General features: G+C 33.9%; 2 protein-coding genes across 12 annotated transcripts in view; one reads left to right on the forward strand and one right to left on the reverse strand.

The window, feature by feature from the left end:
• Positions 1–7,812, forward strand: part of MARCHF7 (membrane associated ring-CH-type finger 7) — a 51,741-nt gene extending 43,929 nt beyond the window's left edge. For 6 of the 11 annotated variants that reach the window (XR_005384583.1, XM_038584623.1, XM_038584618.1 and 3 more), the window contains 3 exons: positions 2,300–2,413; positions 3,991–4,039; positions 6,428–6,521. Coding sequence is in view for 9 of the 11 variants with exons in the window: in XM_038584623.1 (XP_038440551.1) it covers positions 2,300–2,413; positions 3,991–4,039; positions 6,428–6,486 (222 nt within the window). In the remaining 2 variants the exon portion in view is untranslated. Of the gene's footprint in view, positions 1–2,299; positions 2,414–3,990; positions 4,040–6,055; positions 6,081–6,427 lie in introns of all 11 variants that reach the window. The other 5 variants (XR_005384584.1, XM_038584624.1, XM_038584621.1 and 2 more) reach the window with 3 other exon arrangements.
• Positions 7,813–8,095: 283 nt separating this feature from the next.
• The window catches only part of CD302 (CD302 molecule), a 126,747-nt gene continuing 122,112 nt past the window's right edge, over positions 8,096–12,730 (reverse strand). The window contains 1 exon segment of the mRNA XM_038584628.1: positions 8,096–10,725. Within this exon segment, the coding sequence (XP_038440556.1) occupies positions 10,523–10,725 (203 nt within the window). The 3' untranslated portion in view covers positions 8,096–10,522.

Below are 12,730 nucleotides of genomic sequence, written 5' to 3' on the forward strand. Positions count from 1 at the left end.
TTCTGTATTTTTTAGTCTAGGAATAATTTTTTACATGCCTATCTGACATCCCTCCCCACCCCCCATTCTTCCTCCTGTTTGGTTCCCTCTGTCCTCTCCACTACCCCCCATTCTGCTTCCACCTTCATTTTGAAGGAGTTAGCTTACATGAAATAATTTATTCCAAGTTCACATTGTTTCTTTTCCTTTAGTGTACTGTATCCTACAGTAGTGCTGTTACTTATATAATGAATAATGTTGGGATTTCTCTAATCATATTAAGATTTTATATCATATTTTCCTCTCGTTTCTCAGATTTTTTGTATTGATCACTACTCTCCACCCCACACCCCCATTGATTTGATCACTCATTTTTCTTAAAGCTTACAGTTCAGTATTTTTTCCTCTTAAAGGAAAATTTAGGGCAGTGGGAATACGTTGAAACAGATTACAAGGATGATTCTAGGGCCATACTATCCAAGTGTGGTTAGCATATTTGTGGTAAAAAGAGAGATGATGGTCAGAGAATGCATGAATGCTTTATTTTTATTTTTTTTTTTAAGATTTTGTTTATTCATAGAGACACACAGACAGAGGGGCAGAGACACAGACAGAGGGAGAAGCAGGCTCCATGCAGGAAGCCTGATGTGGGACTCGATCCCGGGTCTCCAGGATCACACCCCAGGCTGCAGGCAGCGCTAAACCGCACGCCACTGGGGCTGCCCACATGAATGCTTTAAAAACACTTTTTAAATGAAGGAGTAATGGACAACTGCCCCCCCCCCCCCCCTTTACATAACATAACCATTTTAAGATGAACAACTTATTGGTACTAATACATTTGCAGTGTTGTGCAACCGTCACCTCCATCTAATTCCAGGACATTTTCATCTCTAAAAGAAAATCCTGTACCCATTAATCAGTTGCTCCCTATTCCCCCCTTCTCTCGGCAACTACCAATTTGTGTTCTGTCTCTATGGGTTATCTATTCTGGATATACTTCATATAAATGAAAACATGCAGTATATGATCTTTTGTGGACACTCTTCACTTTTTAAATATGGGAATGTGGATATCCTTTAAAAATCTGATTAAGACCAGGGACACTCCTTACAGAATACACATAGACACAAAATCTGTATATAATTTTATGGATTCCCAGATCTCTCGAAGCAAATTGATTACATCCAAGTTAAGAGTTGATCCATTGAATGAAACATTAGGCAGTTGCTGTAGTACAGATGCTACCCTAATGCTAATTACTGATTTATTCTTTAATGGAAGAGTATGCCAAAAGGTACTCCAAACCACTTTCAGTAAGGAATTGTCTTAAATTCTTACGGAGTTTCTCTAGACAGCTGGATGTTGGTATTTTAAAGAATAGGGAGAAAGAATATGGAGGGGTGGAATAATGGAAAGATTTTTGTTTTTGTTTTCTCAAAATTAGAGTAGATGTCAAAGGATGGTTTTCTCCTGCCCTTTCTTCGTAGGTGCTCCACCATGACTTTTGAAGGTGGTTTTTGGCTTTTCAATACCTACGAATGTTTTTATTATTCTTCAAGGATTTTAATGACCCTCTTAAATAATTTAGAGGTGTTAGGAAATACTAGATAGAGTCATTATAAAAGTGACACTCTTGATTAAGCTTCCTGGCTGTAGTATCTTTGTTCTTTGTGAATCGTGGATTCTACTGGCCTGACAACTACCCTTATTTTAAATGATTAGTTTTAATACAGTTTATTTTTTCATTATCCAGTGCCTTCATCTTTTTCAGTGTGATAACCATTAAACTTTTTTAAATCTTCTATAAACAAGATTTCCTTTTAAGTTAAAAATAAGCAGTTATTGAAGTATTTAAAGAAACTTTTAATCAATTTGAAATTTGTTGAGTTTTCTGAAGAATCTGTAACCAATAACTTGCTCAATTTGGTATTAACATACAATATAAAAAAAAGAACATACAATATAGTTCTTATCTTGAGATAAGTTAATTATCAAAGAATGATATAATTTACATAGTTTGTTGTGCAACAGTTACAGATTAGATTTTTAGTACCACTATATTCATGATTTCTATTCTTAGCTTTAAAACAACAGAACAGCTTTGAACCAAAGAACTGTCTTTACCTACTGCAAATTTCCATGCAGATGATACCACAAAGTTACTTTTCTTTTTTAATAGATAGTACTGTATCTCTTCTTAGGAACTGGATATAAATACATTTCCTCTAGTTTATCAATATACTGTGAGTATCAATCTCATTGTACTAATTTTTCGTTGTCCATATTTTTCTTTTTTTCGATTGCTTCCCTGTTGAAGGCTGAGTATGAGTTTATCAGCTCTGGTCTCTACCTAGTTGTGTTATTGCACTTGTGCGAACAAAGCTTTTCTGATATGATGGGAAATACAAATGAACCAAGCACACGTGTCCGAGTAAGTAATATTGGAGTGGGGGATGGAGAGAGGGTGCGATGCTGCAAGTGTTTGCTTTGGAAAGCACATTTTTTTATATGTTCACATTCTGTTTTCTTTGGGGAGGTTTTATATTAAAATGTATCTTAACAAAAAACAAAAAAAATAAAATGTATCTTAAAAATAAAGATATTGTAGATTTAATAGAAATTGCTGTCTTCCTTCTGTATCAAACAGCCTAATTCTTTCATAAAGCTATTTTTAAAAGAGTAATATTCTAGCTCTTAAAGGTAACTGGAATGTGTTTCAGTGAAAAACAGGGATGGAATTGAAAACACCTAGGGGAAATGCTCATTTTAATTTGGGAGGGAAAATCCCAGTCATTGTTATAACTTAGAAACCTGACATTGAAACTGAACTCCAAAAACCAAGAGTATGGGAAATTCAATTTCATTTGTTACTATCTTACAAAAGATTACCAGTGTACTAGAATGAATAAATAATTTAAGCATTCATATTACAAACTACTTAAGATATGGACTATTGTGTGTTTGCTGTGTCCACTCTTAACCTTTGAGCTAGCTATCTTAAGATGCTCATAAGTAAAATGATACTACTTACCTCAGTGTACCATAGGAAATTTATACTCTGCTCCCTTGCCCATTTTGTGTGGCAAGGGCTAGGGTCTACATCTCAGTATGGTAGTGTTGTGAACACTTCATATCTTGTAACGTGTTCATAAACTTATACTTCAGACTATTTTTTAAATGTTCACTCTGATAAAAATAGAGCCAAGTTTCTGATAAGGTGTAATATTCCCATTTTATTTTGAAAATTATCAAATAACCAACATATATACCGCTGCTGAGTTGGTTAAAAAAAATTTTTTTCTGTAATTATCATGTGAACGTTATTCCTGTGAGTCATTTGACAGACTATCATTATTGAGAGAGAAGAGAATAGGCTATCACCAGGATTCAGAATTTTGAGCAAAGATCTCTTGACTTCTAAGTACTTTAGGAATAGAGTAGAATCTAAATTTAGTAAATGCCATAAATTGATTTCTTAAAAGGTGACTTTTCAAAATGAATAAACCTTATATAATGCATATAGTAAGATTTGTTTAATTCATGCCTTTGTAAAAGGTACAAATTCTTAAAGTGGAAGTCTTTACTGAATTTACTTCTGGAGCTGTGAAGTTTAGGCAGGAAAATATTGATTATTCATGTTTTGTTTTTTTTTAATTGATCACTAAAAGTGAATTCGTGTCCGAGTTGTAATTGTTTTAATTTTTTTCTCCACAATTTTTGAAGTGTTGTATTTATTCAAGAAGACAGAATGCCATTAGATAAAATTATTTAATTGTATCTGTTTTCAGTTTCTACATGACCATTTATATAATGATTATATATATATATACATTTAAAAGATAATATCCTAAGCTTGTAATTTTTGATGTGGGGGTAGAACGACCCCTTTTTAAAGGCTTAAAATGGTGTTTGACTTTTTAAAGTAGAAATGAATCTCCTATACTGATTCTCTTTTTAGATCCATTTGCAACATTTAAACTACTATATTTCTTTCTGCATTGTTTCTAGTTTATTAACCTTGCAAGAACTCTTCAGGCACATATGGAAGATCTCGAAAGTAGGTGGAATTTCCCCTTCCCAGACTTGTTGAATTTACTTTTGCAATTGAAACCCAGAGAGCAAAATCTGTTATATACTCTTTCTACCAAGTTAGAACTTCATTGACAGGCTTAATAATATCAAAATAATTGATTTGGGAAAGATGGGTTGGGCAAGTGGCAGTTTTTTTTTAAAGCGTATTTTTTTTTTAAAAATAGTGTATTTTAAGCTTCATATAGAAGGATGTATTTTAACTAGTGTTTTATTTTAAATAAAATTTTACCTTTGAACCCTTAGTTTTAAAACTTTTAATCAAAAAAACATTTCCTGGTCAAACCATACTTCTAAATCTGTTAGATTTGTGTGTGTTTGAAATTTTACTGGCTATTCAGCTTTGTTAGATCATTAAAGGTTTTCCCTGGGTTTGTTTATAGTTCAGGAAAATAGGGATGAAAGATTCCTAATTCTGAGTCTATAACATAAGCCATAGTGTTTTTTTTGCTCCTTGTTAGGTCCTCATGGACCTTTAATAGGCAGCCAGCTCTGCCAGCAGCTCCCATCTCTTAGATCACGTTCCAGCATTAGGACTTCTGCCTGGGCTCCTATGTGAAGGCACTTAGTGCCCAAATCTTTACAGGCATCTGCAAGCTTAACCTCAGAGTCCTATAGCCTCCAGGGTGCTTCATATCAGGTGGGCACAGATATTGGTGGCTCCGAAACAGTTCCTGGGAATCCAAGATTACCCTACCTGTTGTACTTTTTCACTCAAAGCAACCAGCGCCCCATGATCAGATTCCATCACACTCTTTGTTTTAAAATATATATTCTCCACTTGTATCTGCTATACTCCTCTTCAGAACACTTGGAGTGTTATCTGTAGTGTGCAAGTTTTGAAAGGATTAGAGGTACAACCAGATAATGCATTTTCACATTTTAGTATGTGTGAAATGGTATATAAAGGAGTCAGGGGTATATAAAATGGGAATTCTTTTGATGTAAATCTTGTATTACCTTTTATACCTTCTTAGTTCAGATCCCTTATGTTGCCTAAGACAAAGATCTTTTTGATAAATTATCATTTATACTTTGCCAGATGTGATGATAGTAAGTTGTTTCAGTGTATGTTTTCCCCAGATTGCTTGTTTTGTTTTAAACTAAGATTCTCGTTTAGAATTTAGTTTCCTAAACATAGCAATGTCTATTCCCAGTATGTGAGAAACACGGAGGTGATATAATACCCAAAGTCAGCTGAGAGTGAAAGATATGGGTGCTGCAAGTTTGTCTATAAGTATCAGAATTTTCATATGTTCTGAAAGTTGTTTCTGACTGAATTTTCTTCTCAAATAGAAAACATGAGAAGTTCCCTGAAAAGCTGTTTTCTTAGTTTGATATTTCTCCATGATAAGCATAAAACTTAATCATATGATTTACTCATTCATGAGCTAAGTATATGCTTTATACCATTTATTAAAATGGACTTGAGATTTCTAATAAATAGACTGAAATATGGAAATTTAAGTTTCATCCACACATATAACATAAATTTTTTGTTAATTCAATTTGTTGGTTCTTAAATACTGGGTCCAGTGTTAATACAAGAAGAGTATACATTTAACCTTTCTGCCCTTGATAAAAGGGGAAATACTGACAGGGTGTTCATTTTGGCGTACTTCCATTTTCTTCAACACAGAACAGCTTATAGAATACATGTTCTTTACTTACGTCCTTCCTATAGACATTCCTGGATGTTAATTTGAAACTTCTAAGCTACTTTAATGACTTAAATAAATTGATGTCAGAAATACTGCACAAGTGAGATTTCTGACAGCGTGGAGGCATAGGAATAATCTCAACAAAAGGTTTTTATTGAATCCAATTATTTTAAATTAGGCTGTGTCTATATAAAGCTTTTTTGACTGAATAGAACTTTTTCTTGGCATTGTATAGACATAGCTTTGATGTAAATTGCAAGAACACCCATAACCTATTCTGTGTACATTTTTTTTCATTCTCATCGGATGCATCAAACATGCAGCGGTAATAAACCAGATTCTACTCAGGTGTGTGAGAGCACTTGCCTTAAGTTCATTTTTTCTCTAGTGTCTATATCATTAGCTACTGTGAACGCAGATCTCAGAAGCTTTTTAGAAGACTTTTCTGGAAGCACAGTTTTAAGCATTTTCATTTTTATAAAAACTAACGAAAAGGTGTGGGGGTGGGAACGTTGTAAATGGGCATCACCCACAGTCAAGCCACCCTAACCTTGTCATAACTTACCATTTTGACCAAACAGTGTACTAAATTGGGATTTTTATTTTACAAGTCATTGCTATTCTGGCTTCATATTTACACTTCCATTCTCATCCCCCTTAAAATCATTCTTGATCATCCTGTTTTCTTTCAACAGCTTCAGAGGATGATTCCGAAGAAGATGGAGACCATAACAGAACATTTGATATTGCCTAACTCCATATAAGACAAATGGATGATCTGTGAACAAGTGTTTATTAAAACTGGCAATTAAGTATGAATTAATTTTGTGGGGGAATGCCTATTGAATACATTGACTATATATATACATATGTGTGTGTGTAAAATATGTGTGTGTATATATATACACACACACACACATATAGATGTCCTATATGTATGTGTGTATGTGTGTGTGTGTATATATATATATATATATTCATTCTCAAGTATTGCTGAATTAAAATTCTGCTGGACCTTTTAACATGGCCAGTCAATCTATTGTTTATAAACTGGTAATCAAAAGTATTTTTCTTTTAGGTGAGTGGGAAAGTGTTACTCTTGTTTTAAATACTTAAGCAATGCTGACAACTTTTTTGTGTTCTGATTACTGTAGTCATATTTATGAAAAAGGTTCATGTTTTAGTCTCTTGCTAGTTAAAAAAGTGGGACAAAATATGCTTTTGAAATAAAATGGCAAATGGCACCTAATTATTTTTCCTTTCAAAATGCCTTACATTGCAGTCTCATTTTCATAATCATTTGCTTCCAGTGTTTCTAAAAAAGCAATTGGGGAATAAGTTATGAAAGCATTATATTAGGTTTCCAAATTTAATATGAATTCTAAATTCACTTAGCAATAAAATCTAATTTTTAAAAAGTATATAAATATAAAATGTATAAATGATGGAAAAATTTTTGTACTGATTTGCAAAATGCAGATTATATTTGATAGGCCATAGTATGTAGATATTCCTTTTAGGAATATCCCAGCTGTAAAAAATATCAGAAATGCCCGTCAAATGCTATTTGGAAAAAAAAAATTACTGCAATCTCAAGTTATCGGAATATTTTTAAATCCCGCATTTAAAGTTTAAAACACTGGTTTTCAATGTTTTTTAGTGTTGTCACTTCTTTCTAGATAAATATGATACAAATAACCTGTTTGGATCCTGGTCGTTTTTAATTGTTCCTTGGTAATTCTGAGCATTCATTTAATGACTTAGTATTTTTCACTTATTTTTGGAGAACAGATAAACATTACCTATTCACCATGCAATAGATCTACACTGTGGTCATGAGTTGTGTATACTTTCATAACACTGTATATTTCCTCTGTCAACACCCTTGGATACACTTTTAAACACCTTCAGGTGGTTTCACATTAAATAAAGTCTTATGTTATGGCAACTAACTACATTTTCAGAAGCTAAATAGAAACCATGTAATTTCTCAAATGTGAATCAACAGTTTGCTCACATAGTTTGTTGGTCTTAATGTAAAAACCTTGGCTGGAAATAAAGTGCACACTGATTGATTTACTTTATAGTTTGAAATGTTTCCTTTTAAGTTGGTACTCAAAGTAGACCTCAAACCTTAGAGCCAAGAACTTTATTAAAAACTAAAATCCCATTTCATATAAAAATATAATGGTTTCTAAAATATTTTCTCAACTTACCAGTTACCTTTGCATTGCCTTAAAGAAAAAATACAAAATTAAAGGATTCCAGTTTCAGAATCTATTGTCTGGATCTTTAGGGATGCTTTGAGTTTGAAACATTTATACTTTTAATAGAACTTAACATGAAAATTAAGTATCTTCTGCTTAACCCCCAAAACTTTTTATTTAAATAGAAAACATTTCATTTGTGTACAATTTATAGTTTTGTTATATTAATGCTTAATGACAGAGATCCACAATGGCTTGAGCTTTATAGTATTCTTGTAGTTCCTTAGCATGACTATTTCATACTTCAGTATTGTATAAGTTTCTGATATCCTTTAAATGTGAATTAGAGGGAATAAGGAAAGTCTTTTCATTGTTACTTTTAAGCTCTAAACAGAGACCATATGCTGCTCACTACAAAGAATGCAAGTTCCTAGGAAAATGCAGTTAAAATTAATACTGTTCTCTCGAGATACTTGCCAAACATAAGAATTTATATTGTCCTTAGTAGCTAGAACCAAGATGTTCAGGAAAGCAATTTATGCATTTTGAATGTAAACAGGCAAGCTTCTGTTACTGTTAATGTTAAAAATAAATAACATATTTGAATGATACAGTTAGCTGTTGACCACTGAATAGATACAAGGGCCTGTTACAGATACTCTGAAAGATGAAGAAAATTAAGATTTAACACTTCACTACCGGGGACCTTTAAGGACTTACTTGAAAAATGAAATCAAATATGGAAAATTAACTCAGTTTAAAGCAGCCATTTTGGAAGAGCTACTACTGGGTAGAAGTTACCAAAATGAACAGAAGAAAATTAGTTGTATGGGAGTTAAGTGGAAGGAGGTATTCTAGAGGACCACTGTCCAATAAAACTTTGTGATAATGCAAAGGGTCTAAAATGTGTTTTACCCAATAAGGTAGCTACTAACTAAAGGTGTTTTGAGCATTTGAAGTGTGCCTGGTGCACCTAAGGAACCGAACTTTGTTATATTTTATTTAAATAGCCACACGTAGCTTGGGCCTACCATAATGGACATTTTAGAAATTCGACTATTAGAGAAAGTTTTAAGGAAGGTTCTTAAAGGACTGGTAGGATTTGAATAGAAAAAGTAGGAAGGAATTCCAGTCTATTGTTCACTGTGTGCACCACTGTTAATAGCTTATGAATAATAAAACAGATCATATCCAAGATCTCAGAAATTTAAAACTTAAGAGCACAGTTTTGTGTAATACAGCAGGTGTAACATCTGCTCGTCTGGTACCACATAGACACACTGTAGTCCTGTCATCACTTTGTAGTTTTTCCTGTGTCCATAAAGGACAGTGCCATCAATTGTGATGAAGGATGTTATTCATGGTGCCAGTGGAAACAGATGGCACAGGCTGGTACTTTGTTGCCATTGGTCAAGGCTGAGAGACCGTGTATCTCCCCACAAGATAATTGATAGCATGTGGGTTAGGGAGAGACATTACTTCCTTGAGCTTTCAAGTTTCTAAATACAATAAATATAATTTTATGTGAACTCTATATTTATCTTTTCATATTCTAAAGTTGTAAAGGATGCTGAGGGAAATCGCTCTTGCTTCAGCTTTCATTTTCATTTACCCCCAAAATGATTCTTTTCAACATTGTCTTGAAAGGTATATTACATTTACGTAAAACTTTGAGCATCACCACTACTGCAGTATGTAGTGTTTTTCCACAGTTTTTGCTTAGTTTTCATGTCATTAAATGATAGTTCATCAGTGGTTGGAGAGCATGCGATACCTTATGTAGGAACAGATCTGGTGGCAGGAGAAAAATCCTTGAAGGGACTCTGTGATAAAAGTGTTAAGCCTCATTGCCAGCCTCCTCCACACTTTCCTGGTATGGCTGTAATCTTCTTGTTTCAAAAAAATTTATAAAATTTCATTGAAGTTCTAACCATTTATGACCAGTGCAAAATACTATTTCTGGTCCAAAGTGATGTTCTAAAAGTAGTGAAATTGTATAATTATGTGGAATATGGGCTTGTTAAAGTCTGTAAAATGTGCTACATCTACTCAAAAATGAAGATAAAAATATTAAGAGGAATTATCTGCAACAGTAAATAGCATTGTGATATCTGAATGTACAGGACCTATTTAAAAGTTTTACTTCCCATATCTTGTTTATTAATAAAGGAGCAAGACTTAGAAACTGGTAAAGACCTGGTGATTGCTAAAACTACAGAGCGTTTTAATTCACCTTTAAACTACGGTGGTTCAACTAAATAGAAAGGAAGAGCAGTAGACTGGGTTTTTATTTTTATCTGTTTTACTTCGAGCTGTATGTAAACTTTTTCAAATGAAAAATGCATTTAGGGAGGTGGCTAAAACTACTAAATTGTATTTGTGATCATTTCTTTTTTTTAAAGTTCTTACAATGAATCTAAAGATAGGTTTTTCTTACAGTGATTCTCATGAGAATGATGAATTTTACTGGAATAAGGAAAAAAACATAAAAACTATAATTTTCATTATCAAGTTTTACATTAAAATCCTGCACAGGAAACACTGTCAAAGTACTTGACATCTGAAGCTGAGATTTCCAAAATCTTAGTCAAATTGAACAGTATACTCATTTTCTTCTGCAACCACCAAAACACAGTCATCGTTATAAGGTGATTGAGGTGCAGCTGAAAAAACTGTGGTGAAATCAGAATCCAAATTTCTTTTGTACAGGAACCAAACGATTGCTCCCAAAACTGTCAAAAGTACTGTGCTAGCAATCACCAGAGCGGATATTAAAATGTGGTTATCTGAAAAGGAAAAGACAAAATTATATATATATACACACACACACACACATCTATATGGAAATCACTTGCTCATTTGGCACTTAGAATACAAATACAGTTTTATCATTTGCCTATCTGGGGAAATAGGCAAATTGATTGTACATTGATTACACACTTACGATTTATGTTTCTTAGCTTGAACAGCTGTCATTTAAGATTTCAATTAAGTTTTACAATTTGCCACTCAGTCTACTGTAAGATCCTAAAATGGAAGTTACCCACACTTAGGATATACTGCAGTTCTGTTTGTCTCCTTTGGTTTTTACTTCCTGGTCTAAGACAATATATACTGTTCAAGACTAGTTGTCTTTAGATATTTGTTTATATTAATGAGGCTTATGGTTCTTTTTTTTTTTTTCTTTAAAAATTTCTCTTGGTAGAGAGCAAGCAAGCACAAGCAGGGGGAGCAGCAGAGGGAGAAGCAGGCTCTCTGCTGAACAGGGAGGTGGACATGGGGCTCCCATCCCAGGACCCGGGGCTCATTACCTGAGCCGAAGGCAGACACTTAACTGACTGAGCCACCCAGGCACCTTGTTTTAATTTTTAAAAATTTATCCAAGTAACTGTGTATTCCTGAAGCAATTATATACATTCAGCTTTGCAGTTCTTGACTATTCAAAACCCTTTGTTATCTTTCGGTAAGTCCAGGGAAATTAACTCAGTTGGGGGGGGGGGCAAAGTACTTGTATTATATTTAGCACCCAAAAGCATGTGAGAAAAATCTCAAAATTATTTTCTCTTTTAAAAAATGATAAAATGTAAAGCACAGCAAGGAAAATCTGGCTAAAAGTTAACTTGTTAAAGTGAAGGAGAGTCACTGATAAAATACAGGCTGCTTTAAAAAAATTAATATAGGAGGGGACACCTGGGTGGCTCAGCGGTTGAGCGTCTGCCTTCAGCTTGGTGTGGTCCCAGATCCCTGGGATCGAGTCCCATGTCGGGCTCCCTGCATGGAGCCTGCTTCTCCCTCTGCCTGTGTCTCTTAAATAATAGGAGGAATTAGGTAAATGGCCATAGCTGAATCCTCTCCTTTTTGGTCCTAAAATAAAAGTTTGTAGTCACAATTTGTTAATGTGTGGGTTGTATTCTTATTGGAGACCTTTAATGAAAAAAAAAATGGTATGTATTAAGAAAGCCAGGCACATAGTAGTTACATATATTTATGAAATATTTTTTAATGAATTTAGAGACCACTCTGGAATTTATAAAGATCAAGTGTTGCCAAATCTTCCAACTATTCCTGATAAAGGTTTTGAGAACCATCATAGCTTACCCACTGTTTCCTACATGTTTCAATCTTTATGAATCCTCCCTTCCCCCCCCCCAAGCACGCATGTGCAGAGCTTAAAATTCATAGTTCAAGATTTGTAACAAGTACTGTGCTCCTGTCTATTACTCACCCTGGATTCGGATTCCTGTTAACTTTTTTTTTTTTTTTTTTGCTTCTATGCTTATAAATAACATGCTTACACAGCTTTTCTTGGTTCAGTTTTTTAATGCAAAATACATACAACAAAATGTAGCATCTTAACCAGTTTTGACAGTGTAGCATTAAGTACATTAAGGTTGTTCTGTGTCACCATTTATCCATAGAATTTTTCATCTTTCAACCCTGAGACTCTATATATTAATAACACCCCATTCATTCCTCCCTCCACTGATCCCCAACCATCATTCTATCCTATGAGGTCGACTACTCCAGTTACCTCATATAATTGGAATCCTAGTATTTGTCTTTTTGTGACCAGCTTATTTCACTTAGCACCTAATGTCTTCCAAGTTTGTGCATGTTGTAGGATGTGTCATTATTCCCTTTTTAAGGCTAAATAATGTTCCATGGTGTATATGTACACCATGTCTTGCTTATCCATTCATCCCCTCATGGACACTGGGTTGCAACTTCCACCTTGTGGTATTGTGAATAATGCTGCTCTGAACATGGGTGCACAAATCTCTGATAACCTCT

The sequence above is a fragment of the Canis lupus genome, chromosome 36 (assembly GCF_011100685.1).
Source record: "Canis lupus familiaris isolate Mischka breed German Shepherd chromosome 36, alternate assembly UU_Cfam_GSD_1.0, whole genome shotgun sequence".
Classification (NCBI taxonomy): Eukaryota; Metazoa; Chordata; class Mammalia; order Carnivora; family Canidae; genus Canis; species Canis lupus.